A 21961-nucleotide genomic window follows, 5' to 3' on the forward strand; every position below is an offset into this window, starting at 1 on the left:
TTCTATGATTAAAGCATTGGCTTGCTTGTTACACATGATCAAGGCCATGTTTTCTTCTCCCTTAGAGCCAATGTCAATAGGTGAACCTAACAAAGAACAATGTTTCTCTTTACCCTTTGAACCTTGAGCCTAAATTTGAATTTTGAATGAAACCCTTTGTTGAAATCCTTACGCACCTTGAGTTGAGTAGAGTATGTGTATGTGGTAATGGAGAATGGTTCAAGTTTGGGGTTGTGAGAAACCGGAAAGAACTTTGTGAAATTCATTAAAGAGCATTGAGCCAAAGAAAAAAGCAAAATAGAAGAAAAGAAAGAAAAGAAAAGGTTAAGCTCAATGCAAGTAAAGTTGAGAATGAGTTGAATATTGGTTTCTCACATAAAAGAAGAAAGAGAGATTATTATTAATGTGAATAAATGAATTATGCACTCTCTTAACTCAAGGATTTTGTTGTCTAGAAAAACCAATTTTCTTCTTAGTCCGGCCTCAATACAAGCCTTGAAAAGCCCTTGTAATGATAACTTGCTTGTAAGTGTGTTTGATATGTGGTTAAATGAAAGGAAAAGTTGATTCATGTGACATTGTGATGATAGAGTGTAAGAGTGTTACCTCACTATACACCTTTGAGTTTGAGTGAAACACTTTTGAGTGCTTGAGTGAAATACTGTCTTTGGTGAGGAATTGTTCTATGCACTGTATGATAACATTCTTGCCTGCATATTGATTATTCATAAGGTTTGCATCTGTTGTGTATGTCTTGATTATGTGAGCACCATAGTTGAAGCTTGATTGGATAAAGTATCATTATATCTTGACTAATCTTTCTATGATGAGCAGACATGAGTGATTTACTTGTCTTAGAGGAAAATGTTTTTTGGTGTGCTAGAACATTGTAGTATGATTGTTTTGTTTAAGCCAAGTTACATTTTGCTTGAGGACAAGCAAAGTTTCAAGTTTGAGGTTATCATAACGGTTGAAAATACCGATATTTGTGATTCAATTTTGATATTAAATGCATCCTTTTTGACTTAGAAACTTGCTTGAACTCATGTTTTTGATTTAGTTTTGCGAATAAGTGAGTAGGGGTTATACTTTATGATTTTATCACTAAATTCCCTTTATTTTGTAGCTAATAATGTGCTTGAAAGAATCTCTAATAATATATAGAGTTGTATAGAGCTGAATCAGCCATAAAAGTAAGCAAAACAACAAAAAAAGTCAGTTTTCGAATGCTATCGCCAAGGCTGAGCGCCCCTGAGGAGGGCTGAGTGCCAGTTTGTGTAGTGCAGGGCGCCTGAGCCCCAGCTTTGTACCCAGGGCGCCTGAGCGCTAGTTTTGTCCAACACACTGCCTGAGCGCCCTAAGTGCGACGTTGAGCGCCAGCAAAGTGGGCTTGAACCCATTTTCTATTATTTTTATGTTCTATTTAAGGACATGGACGTCCTAGGGATTGTATCTCTCTATGGCTTGAGCACAGAAACACATTTTTCACCCCTTGGAGGCATATTTGGGGATGTGGGAGCTCTCCTCTTCAATTTCTAGGGTTTTTCTATCTCTTCCATTCCATTGTACATCTAGTTTCTCCATGATAATGGAGAACTAAACCTTTTTTGTTGTTGGGGAAGATGTAACCTCTAAACTCTCATGTATTTGAATTTGGTTTAATTACATATGCTTCTTTCATTAATTGTTAGTGTAATTCTTCTCGGTCAATGCTTGTTATGTCTAACTCATTCATGGCATGGTGTATGATTTGCATGAGTACTAGGAGGTATCTTACAATTCAAGTTCTGGAGAATTGCTCCCAAAAGCAGTATTGCTCAGGGATGGGGGTATGAGTTTTGGTCAACTTAAGCTTCTAATCATAATTTAGAATTAATTATTAGGAATGCAAGGGATTGTGGTCTAGTAATTAAGGATAGGCTTTCTTCGCCGAGGGATCGGGTTTTAAGTATTTTAGAAAGTGATGTTAACAATTGAATGAAGAAAAAGAATTCATATATGCATGAGAGTAAAGATGGTGAAATCTAAACCCCAACAACATACTCATCTCATATTTTCAACTTCATCCATTCATTCTAGTGTTTAGCCTCAATTGATCAATTTGCATTCATATTTATTTTCTTGTTTTTGCATTCAAAATCCTCAATTGTTTTTCAAAAAGTCTTAATTAGTTGAGTAATCACATGACTGTTTAGTGTCGTGAGTCTCTTGGGAAACGATACTTGGTCTTACCATTTATTATTACTTGATACGATTCAGTACACTTGCTGACATCTTAACAGTTTCTTTTATCAATACTCATCTCTCCTATTCACTATAATTTTTTTCGTTTGTATTTTGTCCACAGAGGCACTACAAATTCTCTTCTTCTTGAAATCACTAGCATCATGCAAAAATAAATTAATATTAGAAAAGTTGTGTTTAGCATAGTTAACCTTACACTAAATTAAATAAATCTTAAAATAAAAAAGTATTAATGTTGACTTGATTGACAATAAACGCTTCAATTTAAAAATTAGTAATGAATAGAATTGTTTAGCTTATATACTATTTAAAAACCTTCAAAAGATAAAATTAATGAATTAGTGTCCATGATTTTATTTTATAGTTGTATGCACGTATAAGATAAATATGACGCTACTACCTATTTAGTGTTTATTTTCAATTATTAACATTAACTTTTGACCGACATTAAATATGGTTTTTTTAGTGATTTGCTTGATTATTCTCGTCAATAAACACTTGTAGAAGGATTGAAAACCATTTCAACCAAAAGTAACAACTAACAAAAACAAAATACTAACCAAACAATTTATGGGATAAACGTTGATTTTGAATTTTGTTTAACATGTAAAAGTAACATAAACCAAATCTAATTAATTGGATTTGATTTAAACTTAAAAAACATAAAGATTTAAATTAAAAATGAATCCACTAAAATTAATTTAAATAATTTGTCAATATAGAGTATCTATTGGAGTGTAATTTCAAGTGTTTTTAATTATTTTATTTTTTTATATGTCAATAAGTAGTCGATTATATCTATTTTTAATCAAATCTTTATTGTTTATATTTTTTTCTTATATTATAAACTGAAAAACATTTTTATAATTTTATAAAGTTAATGTTGATTGTATATTTTTTTTTATGGAAGTTTTTTTTTATTAGAAGTCACATATACTATAAATAAAAACAAATTATAATATACAAGTGAAGTGTAAATCACTTTTCCTTACTTTGCAGCGTCTAGTCTCTAGTTGTACTTTTGTTTTATCCATATGGAATACGTTAACTAATAACAGGAGATGTGTAGCATAACGCCAGTGTTGTGAAGAAACAATTTCCGTGGTGCCGGTTCGTTAGTACCAACCATAGTTGTGGGTCTCATGAATAATCCAATCATTAAATTTCAAGTGTCTCGCCCAATCACCCTTGATGGACATTGCATAGTTCTCTTCACCACCCTTTCACACTGTTCTTGGAGATGCCAGCAGAGCTTAGACTCAACCTTCCCTTTAGCCTCTTCTTCTTAATCCTTTGCTGCTGTACTCATCACAAATCACACACCCCCTCTCTCTTTCTTCCGCCCTATTAATATCACTTTAGTTTCATGATATACCAGTATCACCCACTTCCTATCTGTTCCTAGCTTTCATGGGATGCGTTTGTGGCAAGTTTTCTCCCCCTTCCGAGACTCAGCGCCGGAATCAGCCAGTTAAGAGAGTTTTGAGCCGCAAGGGTTCCAGGCCACGCTCCTCTAATGTGGGAGAGAGGGTGAAAAGGGACACTCAGAGACAGAGAGTGCGTGTGAGTGTGAATAAGGATTCAGCTGGAGATGCTGTACGAGGAGGAGGAGGAGGAGAAAATGAAAAACCAGTTCCTAAAGAAGAGAAGAACAAGGTACGAGAGGATGCTGCTAAAGAAAGTAAGAGTAGTAAAGATTTGGATTCTAATGAGTCCAAGAACGAATTTGTGGATGGGTGGCCAAAGTGGTTACTGGATAACATCCCCACCAATGTTCTGGCTAAGCTTGTTCCCAAGAGCGCTGATTCCTATGAAAAACTTGCCAAGGTAATCCAATTCTTTTGATTATAATATCATTACTTTTAATATAAATATTTTCACATTGAAAATTTCATTAACCTTGTTTGTTTAACGTACATATTTGCACAATTCATATATATGGCATGCATGCATTAAGGCAAGCGTATTCAATATAGTCACTAGGAACGCATTCTACTGTTATTATTACGTAATTTGTTTGTGTAGTTCCATGAAACTGAAATGGATTTCCGTTTTGTGATGCAGATAGGACGTGGAACGTATAGCAATGTGTACAAAGCAAGAGAGAAGGGCACTGGAAAGATTGTTGCTTTGAAGAAGGTACGGTTTGACACATCGGATTCTGAAAGCATAAAGTTTATGGCAAGAGAGATCATGATGCTGCAGAAGCTTGATCATCCCAATGTCATCAAGCTTAAAGGACTAGCTACTTCCAGAATGCAGTATAGTCTTTATCTGGTTTTTGACTTCATGCAGTCTGATCTCACTCGAATTATCTCCCGACCCGGGGAGACACTCACCGAACCGCAGGTTCGCTTTAGTACCTCATTTTGCGACAGTTAAAAGCTATTAATTGAGATGTTTTGTGTTGCAGATCCGTATTCAGTAATGATATGATAAAAATACTGATATAGAGTTTGTAATGCCAATAATTTGATGGTCATACATTAAGTAAATGATTGCCTAATTACTTTTGGATATGCAGTGCAAAATGCAGTATTTTTTATTAATTTATTTTGTCCAGATCAAGTGCTATATGCAGCAGCTACTTTGTGGTCTCCAGCACTGTCACGAGAGGGGAATTATGCACCGAGATATTAAGGCTTCTAACTTATTAATAGACAGAAAAGGGGTTCTGAAAATTGCGGATTTTGGGCTTGCAACTTCCATTGAATCTGGAAAACCTCTAACAAATAGAGTGGTAACACTTTGGTATAGAGCTCCAGAACTTCTTTTGGGTTCAACCGATTATGGATATAGCATTGATCTCTGGAGTGCAGGGTGCCTCTTGGCTGAGATGTTTGTTGGAAGACCAATTATGCCTGGCAGGACAGAGGTAAGCGACTGGTATTACCATATGAATGAAACATTTAGATTCCAAAGTCAACAATAATTCTATCATCAATATCCATTTCATGCATGTTCAGATGTTTACAACAGTTTCAAAAGCGTTTTATAAATAAATATATCCAATCCTATGATATAACCTTACTTTATGCATGGTATCGTAAGTGGGAATATGACTAATTTATTTTATGACCAATCACCAAGAAAATCCGGCAAAAGGTCATTTCGGTAACGAAAAAAACTTCGTTAATTAAGAGAAACAGAACATATTGGAAGATCTCTTTATGCCACCTCAATGTTTCGAATCTTGAAAATATGCGTAGTGTACGGAAAAACCAATTGTCCTCTTCTTGTTTGACTTTTTTTTCTGAAAGGATCTTTTGTATGAGTTTTATGAAGGCCCAAAAGGTTGGTGGAAACAAAAAGGAAATAACAATACAGAAAAAATTAGTTTTAAGGAAATAAATAACTTGCCGTCCAATTCTTGAATTTGGAGATTATCTTTTTATTTTGCGATTGAAATGCTTACTTTTACGTACGACTCCGAGAGAGAAGGTTACAAATTACAATTTCCATTGTCTTGGTCATGTCTCATGCATGTTAGAGGAATCCTTGGTTTTGTTCTTTTGTCCTTCATTTTATCTCCTTCCTAATTTTATTCTCGATGGACATATATATGGTTGTTTATGTGATGGACTTATATATGATTGTTTATGTCTTCTTTAAATCTCATATGTTTTTATTTTTTGGTATCTAAATTAGCTAATTAAATAAAAGATACTTTTAAAATTAGCCAAATTAATTGACAAGTGTAAAATGGTATAAAAGGACATGTTTAATTAATTGTACTTCATTGTAACTTTAAATTCGATAACTGCATAAATTTTCAAATAAATTTTTGTGTGTTTTAATGTTTTGAAACCCTTCTTTTACACCGTGGAATTTTAATTTAATTAAATGGGGTTAAAGGATGAATTATGTTTAGGTTAGTAATGAAGTAAATTGCAAGTGAAAATTTCACATCTAGGGTTTATCTTTATTTATAAAATTGTATAAAAAACTTGTCGAACTTATTTTCTTATATTAATCATGCAGTGGGAATTTATTTTGCATCTTAGATTGCTTACTTTCTTTCAAGTAAAAAAAAATTATTAGTGAAATTCTATATTGCCTAAATTTAAAGATAAAAATAATTAATTATATTGACTAATTAAAAGACTATTTTATAAACTAAAAGTATTGATATGTATAACAATTTTATTACCAATAAAAAATTATAATTAATTTATAAATTTAAATTTAAATTGGTGTCTAATATTAACTACCAAATTTTAATTATTTATTATTATTAATTTTAAATTAATTTTCATTTTTAAATTAAAAACTAATTAGTTTTAATTTATAAAGTGATTTTTAATTTAGTTTATATAATGATTAATTATTTTTTATATCTACATTTAGTTGTTATTTAAAGATTTTTTATTGTTGTAATGATAATATTTATATTTTTAAGTTATAAATAACTGATATTATCATTGAGTGATGCTAGCTGTAGCTAATAACAAGTCTAAATGTTGGTTTGTTTAAATGAAAAATCATATTTTGACACAAATATTTTATATTTATTTGATTATTTATTTTAAATATAAAAATTTGTTTTTTATAATTATTTTATTTTTGTATTATTTGTTAAATGATTGTATAAGTGTGTAGATGGTAAACATTTAATTTGTATATAACATAGGTTGAACAGATTCAGATGATCTTCAAACTTTGTGGTTCTCCTTCAGAGGATTATTTCAAAAAACTGAAGCTAACAACAAGCTTCCGGCCTCCACAGCATTACAAACCTACCTACCAAGAGAACTTCAACAAGTTTCCTTCCTCTTCCCACTCCCTCTTGGCCAGACTTCTTGATCTCAACCCCACAAATCGTTCAACTGCTGCCTCTGCCCTTCAAACTGAAGTATGTTTTTCTGCTATTCACATTTTTATTTTTTTATTTTTTATTTTTATCAATAAATATTAATTGTAGATTTTGTTATTGAGAGAAATTAAACCCACCATGTTTTTCACTTTTTCCTCTATAAACTCTTCAAACCAATATTATATTTTTTAAATACTAAGATAGAAATTCAATCTTCCCAACAACTTTTTATCACTAAAGCACAATAGTTTAAAGCTCCAACCTTCTGCTATTCACATATTTTTTTCCAACAAGTTTTATTAAGCTTTTTGTGCACTAACGATGTTTCTTTGTTGTGAACTTTTCACTGCCTCCAGTTCTTCCGATGTAGTCCATTAGCATGTGACCCTTCAGCTTTACCAGTAATCATCAAAGACGAGGATGAACGCTTACAAACTAAGAGAAGCAAAAGGTACAATGCAGAGATATACACTATATTTGTGTATTATGAGCTTTGAACAGGATATGAACTAAATTATTCGTTAAGTAACAGAGTAAATCACTTGATTTCATATTGAAGTGTTTATTGCTTATCATGATCTAGGCACAGAGTTTCTAAAAGAGGCCAACCATCTCAAACAAGTAAAAGTGAAGCTAAATCAAGAAAAACCCAAAGTCCAGAACAACCTCGTCAAGACACACAATCAACAAAACAGGTGAGTAATCACACTTTGTCTACTTCATCATTTTTATCATAAGATAATGAATTATGCACACCCTTTTGTGATTGACAGAAGAATGTGGAACAGCAGAAGCAGAGTCAAGAAACTGGGCATAGTGCTAGCAGCACATCATCCGGGTCAAGACTATTCACGAATGAAGGGAGCACAAATACATCTTTATCACCAACTTTTCTCTCTAGTGGCAGTGTGAGAAAATCTCCCAAAACAGAGGGTAGCCCAAATGCTCTTAAGAACATAAATCACTATAATGCACTCTTACAGGCTTCTATGATTGATATCATCAACCGAAATGAAGGCACCGAAGTTCCTCAGCTTCCAAAATCCTTCTCTCACTTGGATTATCGACTTGGTCCAGACAATATCAAACCTCTATACTTCATCTAATAAATATATTTAATTTTGATCCTTCTTAAGAACATAAATCACTATAATGCACTCTTACAGGCTTCTATGATTGATATCATCAACCGAAATGAAGGCCCCGAAGTTCCTCAGCTTCCAAAATCCCTCTCTCACTTGGATTATCGACTTGGTCCAGACAAGCCATCAAACCTCTATACTTCATCTAATAAATATATTTAATTTTGATCCATTCCAAACATGATTTAATTTTTCATTATCATTTAATTATGTTGATCACCTCATTAAAAGAGTTTGACTATGATTGGTCAGACACTTTTTAACGATGAGACTCGAGATGATTAAATGTTTGTGACAATAAATTACAACTTAGGGATCAAAATTAAACCCTGAATAAGAAGTTTGGATCGGGCAATTGGATTATCTGCATAGTGTTATTCAATTTTAATTTTCTATTATAGTATTTGTTATATTTATTTGGCTCACTTTCTTGTTGAAAGTTATACAAATAAACGACTATCCTTATTTTGGATATGTTGCAACTTTTCATTTATATATTATGCTATTGAATGAATTATACAAAGCAAGCGTTGTAATAGATAAATTACTCTAGAAATTAATGAAAAAGCATATATTATTAAGAATCAATTCAAATACATTAGAGTTCACAAGGTTACATTATCTCCCAACAACAAATAGAAGTTAGTTCACCATAGACATGGTGAAAGTAGATGAATAAAGGAGAAGAATGAGATAGGAAAACCCTAAAAATTGGAGATGGAAGCTCCCACATCCAAATCCGCCTCTAGAGAGTGAAAAAGTGTGTTGTTGCGCTCCTCCTGCCAAAGATACAAAACCTAGGAAGTTTGGGTCCTTTAAATAGAGCGAAAACAGAATAGAAACAAGGCCCAGGCCCGTGTCGCTGGCACTCAAGCGCCCCACTTAGGGCGCCCGGGTGGTGAACGGTGGTTCCTGGCGCTTAAGCCTCAAGCAAAACAGAATGTAACTCTGCTCTTCAAAATAATCACTACAATGACTCAACATTTTTCAAAAAAATTTCTTCCAGGACAAGAGATCACTTTTATCAACTCAGCATACAGATGTCAATCAAGACGTGCAGATGCCTTAATTCAATCAAAATCAATGTGATGCTCATATACTTCAACAGATGCTATCCTTAAGAATGATCAATCAACAAGGAAAATAATCAGAAATTCAAAGAACTACTCACCAAGGAAAGTGTTTCACTCAAACACTCAAAAGTGTATCACTCCAACACTCAAAAGTGTATCACTCCAGCACTCAAAAGTGTATCACTCAACTCAAAGGTTTATAATGAGGTGTTGGTGTCTTTTTCACTCTGTGATAACAATTGAAAAACTGTTATTTTTATACTTAAAATTGACTTCAATTACAACCTTTATGACTTAGAAATGAGCTTGAACTCATGATTTTGTTGAATTATTGAAAATAACAGAGTTGGACAGGTTTTATGCTTGATTTCCTTGTTTTTGCAGGTTTTGAGATGAATTTGATGAAAGAAGTGAAGTAGGAAAGAGATAGAGACAGAAAAGGACACAAAAAGTGCAAAAGAAGAGAATCAGCAAGTACCGCTCAGCGCCATTTACTGCTGAGCGACACTTTTCAGTACCCGTTGGCACCGCTGAAGGGAAAACTAGCGCTGAGGGGAAGAATGAAATGCGCTACTACCGCTGAGCGGCACTTTTCTGGGCTTGGGCCTACTTTTGTGTATTTTTTAGAATATTATATAAGCTTTAGGACGTCCTAGGGTTTGTATCTTTGGCTGGAACGAAGCAAAAACACACTCTTTCACCCCTTGGAGGAGGATTTTGGATGCTAAGGCTCCCTTCTCAACTTTCTAGGGTTCTATCCTTCACTTTTCCATTGTATTTCATCTAGTTTCACCATGAATATGGTGAACTAAAGTTATTTTGTTGTTGGGGAATCAATGTAAATCCTTAGAAACTCTCTTGTATGGAATTTGTTCTTAAAAATCATCTTTATGATACATGCTTTCTTTCATTAATAGTTAGGATTTTTCCTCTTTGCTCAAAGCATGCATTGTTTAACTCATTCAATGTCATGATTATTGGTTTTGTCGATATGGACACATGAAGAGAAATCTAGATCTGGAGAATCTTTCCCAAAAGTATATTACCAACCTAGACATAGGAGTATGGTAGTTGGTTGCCTTTAAGCTTCTGTTCACTATAATGCATGATTAATTGCTAGGGAGACAAGACATTGTAAACTAGTGATTATGATTAGGCTTTCTTCGCCGAGACATCGGGTTTTTAGTAATTTAGAAAGTGGCATTAACATTAATGAAAAGAATGATGAATTCCTAAATACAAGAGAGTGGATATGATGAAATTGATAACCCCCAACAACATATTCATTCATATAATTCAAATCACGTGTTTTGTTTCTTCTTTCCCATTGATCAATACATGCATACATATTTATTTTTCAGTCTTTTGCTTTGTATACTTACAATAATTTGTTCACAAGTCTTAATTAATCAACAAAATCACACAACTGTCTAGGCCGTGAGTCCTTTGGGAGAGCGATACTTGGTCTTACTAGGTTTATTACTTGATACGATTCGATTACACTTGCCGAGGGTTAACAAGTTTTTTACTCCGTTTTCGGGGATCGAAGATTTGTTCATCAAGTTTTTGGCGCCGTTGCCGGGGACTCGTGGTTTAACTAGTCTATTTGTGTGATTTTTGATTATTTTTGATTATTTTTGACTTGTTGTGAATATTGTTTTTCTGTTTTTATTTTCTGTTTTCTATTTTTATTTTTATTTTATTTTATTTTCTGTTTTTATTTTTGGTTTTTATTTTCTATCTTCTTATCTTTTCAATTATATCTTTTGATTATTTCTTCTCTTTTCTATCTTTTTGTGCTAACAAAATTTTTCTAGGGTTTTGTTTCCTTGTGTATGCAGGGTAATATTCGGACTAGAAGCAAAAAGATTTTTGAACCTCTTCTTGAAGGCCTGGACCAAAGTAGAAGGATGAGGAAAGTTCGAACTTCAAGAGAACTATTTCCTTCTCTTGAGATACTCTTACAACCTTCACCACAAAGGTCTTACCACAACACTCAAAATATGGCAGAGGAGAATAATGGTAGACGGACTCTTGCAGATTACACCACTTTTGTTGGCCCTCAACATTTTAACAGTATAGCAAGGTCGAGGGTCAATGCTACAAACATGGAGGTGAAACCAGCGTTGATACAGTTGGTGAAAAGCAATTAGTTTAATGGGCTATCACATGAAAGCCTGTATGAACATCTCACCACCTTCAAAGAAATCAGTAACACCGTGAAGATAAATGGAGTTCCAGATGAAGCAATCAAGCTTAGCTTGTTTCCTTTCTCATTGGGAAGCAATGCTAAGTTATGGTTAAATTCTTTTCCAGAAGGTAGTTTTACAAAATGGGAAGCTGTGGTTGCAAAGTTTTTGAATAAGTACTTCCCACAATCTAAAGTGAATAAAGGGAAGCAAGAGATCTCTTCTCTCAGACAAGGCATGGAGGAGACGTTAGGTCAAGCATGGGGCAGGTACAAAAGCTTTTTGAGAAAGACTCCCATGCACGATTTTGATGAAGTAGCAGTAGTTCTACTTTTCCTTGGAGGTCTTGGTTTACAAATCAAGTTGATGTTAGATGCCTCAGATGGAGGTAATATTAAATGTAAAACTCTAGAGGAAGCAACAGAATTGATAGAAAACATGGCTGTTAATGACAATGAAATGCATAGTGAAAAAGGAACCTCTATTCAACCGAAAGGGGTTCTACAATTGCAGTCAAATGATGCCTTGCTTGCTCAGAATAAGGTTATAACTCAACAGTTAGAGAATCTAACAAAGACACTTACTCAATTACCGAAGGAATTAAAAACTATTGCTCAAGTTCAACAACAGATGTGTGAACTATGTGGTGGTGACCATATCAATGGTCAATGTGCTTAGTGAAGGCCCTAGAAGATGTAAATTTCATGAAAATCAATTTCCATACCGCCAAGGTAATTTCAACCAAGGATGGAAACCTCACCCAAGCATGGGTCAAGGTTAGGGACAATCTGGACAAGCTGGGCAATCAGGACAATTTAATAGGCCACAACAACAACCATCATTATGGCAATAGATGTCTACACTCACTGAAAAACATACAAAGTTGGAAGAAACTCTTAACCAGTTTATGCAGGTAACCATCTCCAATCATAACAGCACTCAAGCAACCCTTAGAAGTTTGGAGATGCAAATCGGACAGTTAACTAAGAAGTTGGAAGAAAGGCCTGATAAGAGTTTTGCGGCTAATACCGAGGTTAACCCTAAAGAAGAGTGTAGAGTTTTAGTGAGTGTAAATTTTGAAAGAGTTGAGTTAGAGAGAAAAGAAGAGAAAGAAAAGAAAGTAGAAGAAAAAGAAGAGAGAGTGGAGAGAAAAGAGAAAGAAGAGAAAGAAAATAGAGTAGAGAGAAAAGAGAAAGAAGAGAGAGAAAAGATAAAAATTGAAGATATTCTTCCTTTTCCCACAGATTATGAGAGATTAGAGAAAGGGAGACAGTTTGGGCATTTTATAGAAATATTCAAAGAATTGGAGGGTGATTTACCTTTGATGGAGATATTGCAACAAATTGCAAATTATACAAAACCCATGGAACAAGTCTCCACAAAGAAAAGACATAGAGAAGAGGAGACAAATGATTACAAAGCGGTCAAGAAGAAGCTACTCCCTCCAAAAGAGAAAGATCCAGGAAGTTTCACCATTCCATGTGTCATAGAAAAGAAAAAGGTAAATAAAGCCCTACTTGATTTAGGGTCAAGCGTTAATTTAATGCCTTATTCTTTACGTGAACAAATGGGTGATCTTAAAGTCAAGCCTATAAAGATGAATTTGTTAATGGCGGATGGCTCTTCAAAGAATCTGTATGGTATAGCAGAGGATGTTATGGTTTGTGTTGGAGAACTAAAATTCTTGGTGGACTTTGTGGTGATGGAGATGAAGGATGAAAGAGTTCCTATTATTCTGGGAAGGTCGTTTATGAAAACGGCTAAAGTCATCATTGATGTAGATGAAGGAATAGTGGTGTTTCAAGACTGAGATAAAAATGTGGTGATTGATGTCTTCAAAGAGGAACAGTAGACAGAAACTAGTTATAAAGCTACATATCAAGATGTACTCATGATTAGTCCTCAAGATGCAAAGCCAAGATTCAAAGGTAAAAATTGTTTCTTGTTTCAGGATAGGGAAGAAGATCAAGATAGCAAAGGAAGGACGGTTCACGATGATGCAAGGCAAGCACAACCCAAACCTGGTAAACATGTGAAATTCAAAAACAGGTTGTGGATTGTTAAAGACTATAAGAAAGATGGAGTGATAGAAATTGAGTCTCCACATTCAAGAAGAGTCAAAGAGGTGGACCGGAAGCAGCTGATGAGTTGGTGTGATGAAAGAAAGATAAACACCAACATTGAAGATGGAACATGAGTTTTACTTGATCAAGCTAGTGACGTTAAAAGAGCACTTTTCTGGGAGGCACCCCAGTTGATTTAAGAACATTATTTTATATTGATATTGGTTGTAATTTTTTTAAATTTTGGATATTACTTTTATGTTGAAACTTTTTGGGTTAGCATCTACTGATGGATGCTAGGTGGTTAAGTATCTACTGATGGATGCTAGGTGGTTAAGTATCTACTGAAGTATACTAGGTTTATTAACAGGTTTGTTACACCTACTGATGGGTGTTGGTAAGGCAAAATTGCACCTACTGATGGGTGTTGGTGGATTTTGGGTCAGGCTTGTGACGTTAAACAAGCGCTACCTGGGAGGCAACCCAGTTGATTTACTATATTTTGTTTGTTTTGATTCTGCTTTAGTTGCATGTTAGGGATTGAATGTATGAGTGATTTGAGAACTTAAATGCATGGAGTGAGTGAGAGGCATGAGTGGAAGGCACCTAGGGTAAGCTAGGAAGAAAGAAAACATCTCACGCAAGTGCTGCTCAGCGCCAATTACCGCTGAGCGGTACTTATGCAGAATGGTTTTTTGGGTCGCCCTTAGCGGGACCCGAGCCCATTAGGGTATTTTTATACCCTAGGGTGCGATTTTGGGTTCATTTTCAGATTTCTTTCCTCTCACACACTTCTAAACACTTTTCTAAGAGTTCTCTACATCTTTCCCTTCATTCCCCTTTACAAAATCCCTCTTCCACTCTCTTTCTCACTAGTTTTGCATCTAAGTTTGGGGTTTGGAGAGAGCATTGTTGTTGGGGCTGAGTTCTTCACATTCTTAGAACATTTTCTACTCATCTATCATCTCCACCCAAGTAAGTCAAGCAATTTTTCATTCTAGGGTTTTTGAAAGCATGAATTGGTATGATTATGAATGTTCAAATCATGATTCTTTAGGGATTTTGATTTCTATGCATGATATGATGAATTAATTGATATTTGAACCGATTAAAATGCTTGATTTTGGTTTAGAAGTATGAAAATTGCTTGTTGGTGGAGTTAGGAAGTGTTAAAAATAAGCTTTTCAAAATCTGCAGAATCGCCGCTCAGCGGTAATTACCCCTGAGCGTGACTCTGCCAGACTTGGTTTTTGGCTTCCTTTTCTTGCTGGCTTGGTCCACTGGTTGCGCTGAGGGGATTTTATGACCCTCAGCGGTGGTTTAGCATGGATTGGGGATGTTGTTTATGGTTTACTAATGATTAACAACAAGTTTTGTGGTGTTGTAATTTGTGTTTGATGTAGGGATGGCATCCTCTCCAAGCAAAAGATTGAAGACCACAACCTCCAAGAGGAAAGACAAGGAACCTGAACACCCTCATTCTAGTAGGTTCCTCTCTCGCAAACAACAGAAGCATTTTAAGATTGTTCAAGATAGGAGACTCCTGATGGAAAGGAAAGCTGGAATGATACCTAACTTTGCTCCTCAGTTTGGAGAACAACTGATGGGAAGAAACTGGAGGAGATTGGCCAAATACCCTACACTAGCCAACATAGTAGTGGTAAAGGAATTTTACACCAACGCAAGAAAGTTGGGTGATTATCCGGTTGAGGAGTACCTAAGCTATGTTACATGCCACGCTATTAGGTATGATCCTAACTCTATCAACAACTTTTTGGGTACTAAATGGGTTGGAGAGTAGTGCCAGTTTGCTCTCTGTATGGAGGAAGGCACTGATTTTAATGATGTAGAGAGTGTTCTATGTGTACCGGGAGGACACCTCCAGAGGAACATAAATGGTGCAGTGGTGAATATCAAGAGGACTAATTTGACTCCTCTTGCTAAGTATTGGATGACATTCTCCCATGCCAACATTCAACCGTGTTCGCATGTTTTAGACATCACTCTCAGAAATATGAGCATTAACATTGGCCAAGTGATTGCCAATGAAATACAAATGTGTGCCAACACAATGAACAACAAGGCACCTTTAGGGCATCCTTCCTTGATTACACACCTGTGCAAGATAGCTGGGGTGGATACTTCTGCTCCGCCATTGGAGAGGCCGGGGAAATTCATTGATGAAGCCTATTATAGGCAGTATTGTGGAGGAGAGGAGGCAGCTCAGCCAGTTCCACCATAACGTCCTCGAAGAGAAAGAAGACTAGTATTGTCTATTATAGGTAGTATTGTCTAGGCGATATTGCTTTTGGGAGAATTTCCCTGGATCTAGATTTTGCCGTATGTGTTCATATCAATAAAACCAATAATCATGACATTGAATGAGTTAAACAATGCATGCTTTGAGCAAAGAGGAAAAACCCTAACTAATGATGAAAGAAAGCATGTATCAAAGATGAGATATTTAAACAAAAAATTCCATATATGAGAGCTTCACAAGATTACATTGTTTCCCCAACAACAAGAAGATTTTAGTTCACCATATTCATGGTGAAACTAGATGAAATACAATGAGATAGTGAAAGATAGAACCCTAGAAAGATGAGTAGGTAGCCTTAACATCCAAGATCTTCCTCCAAGGTGTGGAAATGTGTGTATTTGCTTCGTACTCTACCAAAGATACAAACCCTAGGAAGTCCTAAAGCTTATATACCATTCGAAATATTACAGAAAAGTGGGCCTAAGCCCAAAATAATGGCGCTCAGCGGTAAGTGCGTGTGTTGTATTCTTCCCCTCAGTTGCACTTTCACCCCTCAACGGAGCCAACGGGTGTTCATTAGTGCCGCTCAGCAGTAAACTGGCGCTGAGCGGTACTTGCAGCTTCTCCTCTTTTGCACTTTTTGAGTTCTTTTCCGATTCCATCTCTATCCTTCTTCACTTCTTTCATCAAATTCACCTCAAAATCTGCATAAAACACTGAAATCAAGCATAAACCTGTCCAACTCTCTTATTTCTGAAAATGTAATCAAAAACATGATTCCAAGCTAGTTTCTAAGTGTTAAAGGTTGCTTGTAGTATCAATTTTAGACATGAAAATAACAGTTTTTCAACTGTTATCACAACCCCAAACTTAGAACTTTGCTTGTCCTCAAGCAAACAAGATGTAACTCAATCTTCCACCAATCACTACAATGATTCACCATATTCAAAATCCTCTTTTCAAGATAAGTAAGTACTCAATTAAGCTCATGACAAAGACTTCAATCAAGACATGCACATGCTTTAATGTTCACACAATCACATAATATCCAACAAATGCTATTCTCATGAATGATCAATCAACTAAGCATAGATGTTCTTATGTGTTCATGGAATCTTTCCTCACTAGATAAAGTATTTCACTCAAACACACAAGTGTATAAGAGGTATTCACTCATTTACTCTACTATCACAATGTCACATGAATCAACTTTGCCTTTCATTTAACCACAATAGAAAACACTTACAAGCAAGCATCATCACAAGGACTTTTCTATGGCTTATAATGTGGGTGGGCTAACAAGAAAATTGGTTTTTCTGGATCACAAAACCCTCGAGTTAAGAGAATCATCTAAACACAATCATTCGTACTTATTCCCAACTTTCCTTTGCATTAAGCTTTGCTTTTTCTTCTCTTTTCTTTCTCCTTTTCTTTTTCTTTTCACATACTTAGCTCTTAGCTCAATGCTTTTTATTTTCCCTTTTTCTAAATTTCCCAACAACCCTAAACTTGGACATTTATCAGTACCACATAATATTTTCTACTTAACTCAAGGTAAAGCTTTTCATAAAGGGTTTTCAAATCATGTTCAAGGCTAAGGGTTCAAAGGATAGAACACATTGTTTTCTCTTTTGTTGGAATAAAATCATGCATTTGGCTAACAAAAGGGTTACTAACAAATGGCCTTGATCATATGATGCAAAACTTAGATGGAAAACTAGTGAGAAAGTGAGTGAAAGAGAGATTTTCTAAAGAGGAATGAAGGGAAAATTGTAGAGAACTCTTGGAAAAGTGTTTAGGAGTGTGTGGGAAGAAGAAAATATGAAAATAGAGACCAAATCGCAGCTTAGGGTATAAAAATACCCTAATGGGCTTCGGTTCCGCTAAGGGCAACCCAAAAAGCCCATTGTACGATACTACCGCTCAGCGAAAATTTGCTGCTGAGCGGCACTTACGTGTTTTGATTTTCTTCTTCCTAGCTTACCCTAGGTGCCTTCTACTCATGCCCCTCACTTGCTCCCTGCAATTAAGTTCTCAGATCACTCATACATTCAATCCCTATCATGCAACTAAAGCAGAATCAAAACAAACAATACAAATAAAATCAATCAACTAGGTTGCCTCCCAGGTAGCGCTTGTTTAACGTCACGAGCCTGACCCAAAATCCTCCAGCACCCTTCAGTAGATGCAAATCTTTCTTACCAACACCCATCAGTAGGTGTATACAAACATAGTATCCTTCAGTAGATACTCTTCCGCCTAACATCCATCAGTAGATGTAAACCCTGTAACAAACTTATAACAAAAATACCCAAAAATTCAAAATTACATCACCAAACTAAAAATTAAAAGTTCTTAAATCACTAGGTTGCCTCCCAGCAAGCGCTCTTTTAACGTCACCAGCTTGACCCAATAAAACTCAAGTTCTTTCTTCTTTTTCTTCTTTCTACTGAACTTCTTCAGGAATTTGATAAAACCAGGAACCTGTTGCAATGTCTCAATCATAGGAACTTTAATCTCCAATTTCTTGAAGATTTCCATAAAGCGCTCAAATTCCTTCTTCCTATAATACTTCTTTGGATGAGGAAGAGGTTTTTCATATCATTCTTTCTTTTTTTCTCTCGTCCTCTTTTTCTTTTCTCTCACTTTCTTTTTGCTTTCTTTTTTTCCACTCACTTTCTTCATCTTCACACAAATTTTCTCTTCTTCTTTCTCTTCTCTCTCATTTCTCTCTTCTTTTTCCAACTCAACTTTTTCTACATTTACCCTCACTGGCACTTTACACTCTTCCTTGGGGTTAACCTCAGTATTAGCCCCAAAATTCTTGTCAGGCCTTTCTTCCAACTGCTTAGTAAGTTGACCCACTTGAATCTCCAAGTTCTTAATAGCAGCTTTAGTGCTCTTTTGAGTGGATTCAGTTTTCTGTATGAATTGCTGAAGAGTTTCTTCCATCCTTATTGATCTTTCATTAAGTATAGACATTTATTGCCAAAAGGTTGGTTGTTGTTGTTGCTTGTTAAATTGCCCTGCTTGTCCAGCTTACCCACTTTGTCCTTGACCAATGCTTGGGTGTGGTTTCCACCCTCGATTGAAGTTCCCCTGACGGTATCGAAATTGATTGGCCATGAAGTTAACATCCTCTAAAGCTTCCACTGGAAAGGCGCATTGACCATTGATATGGTCACCTCCACATAGTTCACAATCTGTTGTTGAACCTGTGCAACAGTCTTTAACTCTTTTGGTAGTTGTGCAAGTGCCTTTGTGAGATTCTCCAGTTGTTGAATTATTATTTTGTTCTAAGATAACAAGGCATCATTGGATTGCAACTGTAGAACTCTTTTTTGTTGAATAAGAGCTCCTCTTTCACTTTTCAGCTCATTGTCATTAGTAGCCATATTTTCAATTATTTCAGTGGCTTCCTCTGGAGTCTTCCATTTAATATTTCCTCCAGCTGAGGCGTCTAACATCAGCTTGGTTTGTGAACCAAGACCTCCAAGGAAGATTAGGACTACTTCTACTTCGTCAAATCCATGTCTGGGAGTCTTTCTTAATAGGCTTTTGTACCTGTCCCATGCGTGACCTAGTGATTCCTCCATGCCTTACCTGAAAGATGAGATCTCTTGCTTTCCTTTGTTTACCTTGGATTGTGGGAAGTATTTGTTCAAAAACTTTGTCACCATAGCTTCCCACTCTATAAAGCTCCCTTCTGGAAAAGAGTTCAACCAAAGCTTAGCATTGCCTCCCAATGAGAAAGGAAACAAGCTAAGTTTGATTGCTTCGTCAGGCACCCCATTTATCTTCACTGTATTGTAAATTTCATTAAAGGTTGTGAGGTGCTCATATGGGTTTTCATGTCACAACCCATTAAATTGATTACTCTTAACCAGTTGGATCAACCTGATTTCACCTCCATGTTGGCTGCATTGACCCTCGGTCTTGCTATGCTGTTAAAATGTTGAGGGCCAACTACATTGGTGTAATCTGCAAGAGTCCGTCTAACATTATTATTCTCCATCTCCTCAATGCTATGGTGAGAACCTTGTGGTGAAGGTTGTAAAAGATCTTCCGGAGGAGGGAAAAGTTCTCTAGATGTACAGATTCTTCTCCTCCGTCTACTCTCGTCTAAGCCTTCAAGAAGAGGTTCCGAGGTTTTCTTGCTTCTAGTTCGAATTGCTTCCTGCATACACAAGAAAACAAGTCCCTAGAAAAATTTGTTAGCACAAACAAATAGAGAAGATATATAATAAGAGATAAGAAGATAAAAGATAGAAATATAGAAGATAAAATAAAAACAGAAAAATAAAAACAAAAAAATAAAAACAAAAAACAAAAAAATAATAACAGAAAATAGAAACAAAAAAATAAAAACAGAAATTCAAAAATCGAAATTTAAAATTCAAAATTCAAAAACAAGTCAAAGATAATCAATAATCACACAAATAAACTAGTTAAACCACGAGTCCCCGGCAATGGCGCCAAAAACTTGATAACAAATTTCTGAACACCGAAAACGACGCCAAAAACTTGTAACCTCGGCAAGTGTGACCGAATCGTATCAAGTAATAGACTTGGTGAGACCAAGTATCGTTCTCCCAAAGGACTCACGACCTAGTTAGTTATATGACTTCTTGATTATTTAAAACTTGTGAAAATAAACAAATTCTTGAGGTTTCAAATGCAAAAGACAAAAAGTAAACATGTATGCATGAGTTTTGATCAATGGAAAGAAGAACACAAACACTTGGAACGAATTATATGGATGAGTATGTTGTTGGGGTAATCAATTTCATCTTATCCACTCTCATATATTTAGGAATTCATCATTCTTTTCATCAATGTTAATGGCACTCTCTAATTTACCTAATCATAATCACTAGTTTACAATGTCTTGTCTCCCTAGCAATTAATCATGCATTATAGTGAACAGAAGCTTAACGACATCCAACCATCATATTCCTAGGTCTAGGTTTATACTACTGTTGGGAGTGTTTCCCCAGATCTAGATTTTACCGTATGTGTCCATATCAATAAAACCAATAATCATGACATTGAATGAGTTAAACAATGCATGCTTTGAGCAAAGTAGAAAAACCCCTAACTAATGGTGAAAGAAAGCATGTATCATAAATATGATGTTTAAACACAAAATTCCATATATGAGAGCTTCAAAAGATTACATTGATTCCCCAACAACAATACAAAGTTTAGTTCACCATATTCATGGTGAAACTAGATGAACAATAATGAAAGAATAGAAGAGATAGAAAAACCCCAGAAAGAGAAGAGGAGAGCCGTCACCATCTCAAATTCTACTCTCAAGGGGTGAAAAGTGTGTTTTGCGTCTTCTCCAGCCAAAGATACAAACCCTAGGATGTCCTAAAGCTTATATACTATTCTAAAAATTACAGAAAAGTAGGCCCAAGCCCAAATTAATGGGCTCAGCAGTAAAATACCGCTCAGCGGTAAGTGCGTGTGTTGAATTCTTCCCCTCAATTGCACTTTCACCCCTCAACGATGCCAACGAGTGTTAAGTAGTGCCGCTCACTGGTAAAATGGCGCTGAGCGGTACTTGCGGCTTCACCTTTTGCACTTTTTGTGTCCTTTTCTGATTCCAACTCTGTCCTACTTTACTTCTTTCATCAAATTCACCTCAAAATCTGCATAAAACACTGAAATCAAGCATAAACCTGTCCAGCTCCCTTATTTCTGAAAATGTAATCAAAAACATGATTCCAAGCTAGTTTCTAAGTGTTAAAGGTTGCTTGTAGTATCAATTTTAGACATGAAAATAACAATTTTTCAACTGTTATCAGATATATATCTCTCTGTTAGACTCAGTCATCCATGTTTGAATATATGATTTTCTGGAATTTAATGTGTTTCCAGATGGTTGGGTGGTCTGAGGTTCGAGAAAGCCATAAACTGACGCCCGACCTGATTCCACTACGATGGTGTCCATGTACCTGAAAGAATAAAGTTAAGTATATTTATTAAAAAGTAATAATACTAATATACAAATTGGAAAATAACAAATAAAAAACTTACATGCACCATAGTTGTATGCATGAAATGTTCAACATTTTTTCTCCACCAATGATCTCATATGCATCATCGAAATTAATATACAATGGAACATGGCACTCGAGGCCAAATGTTCTTAACTCCAATAGCATCTCT

The 21961-nt window shown here is 35.4% G+C and overlaps 1 protein-coding gene across 1 annotated transcript; it reads left to right on the forward strand.

Moving 5' to 3' along the window:
• Nucleotides 1–4302: 4302 nt before the first annotated feature.
• On the forward strand, nucleotides 4303–8163 carry LOC108330311 (probable serine/threonine-protein kinase At1g54610). The gene is made up of 6 exons (XM_017564802.1): nucleotides 4303–4593; nucleotides 4808–5119; nucleotides 6875–7096; nucleotides 7414–7508; nucleotides 7641–7752; nucleotides 7831–8163. The coding sequence occupies exons 1-6, from the start codon at nucleotides 4303–4305 to the stop codon at nucleotides 8161–8163; spliced, it is 1365 nt and encodes a 454-aa protein (XP_017420291.1).
• The last annotated feature ends 13798 nt before the right edge of the window (nucleotides 8164–21961 follow it).

Source organism: Vigna angularis, chromosome 4 (genome assembly GCF_016808095.1).
Source record: "Vigna angularis cultivar LongXiaoDou No.4 chromosome 4, ASM1680809v1, whole genome shotgun sequence".
Classification (NCBI taxonomy): Eukaryota; Viridiplantae; Streptophyta; class Magnoliopsida; order Fabales; family Fabaceae; genus Vigna; species Vigna angularis.

Bases quoted from the DNA above. Each gene is read 5' to 3' on its own strand.
- LOC108330311 (XM_017564802.1), top strand. From the start codon at position 4,303: ATGCAGATAGGACGTGGAACGTATAGCAATGTGTACAAAGCAAGAGAG. The intron at 4,594-4,807 runs GTTCGCTTTAGT...TATTTTGTCCAG, and splicing joins AGACACTCACCGAACCGCAG to ATCAAGTGCTATATGCAGCA. The intron at 7,097-7,413 runs GTATGTTTTTCT...CACTGCCTCCAG, and splicing joins CCTCTGCCCTTCAAACTGAA to TTCTTCCGATGTAGTCCATT.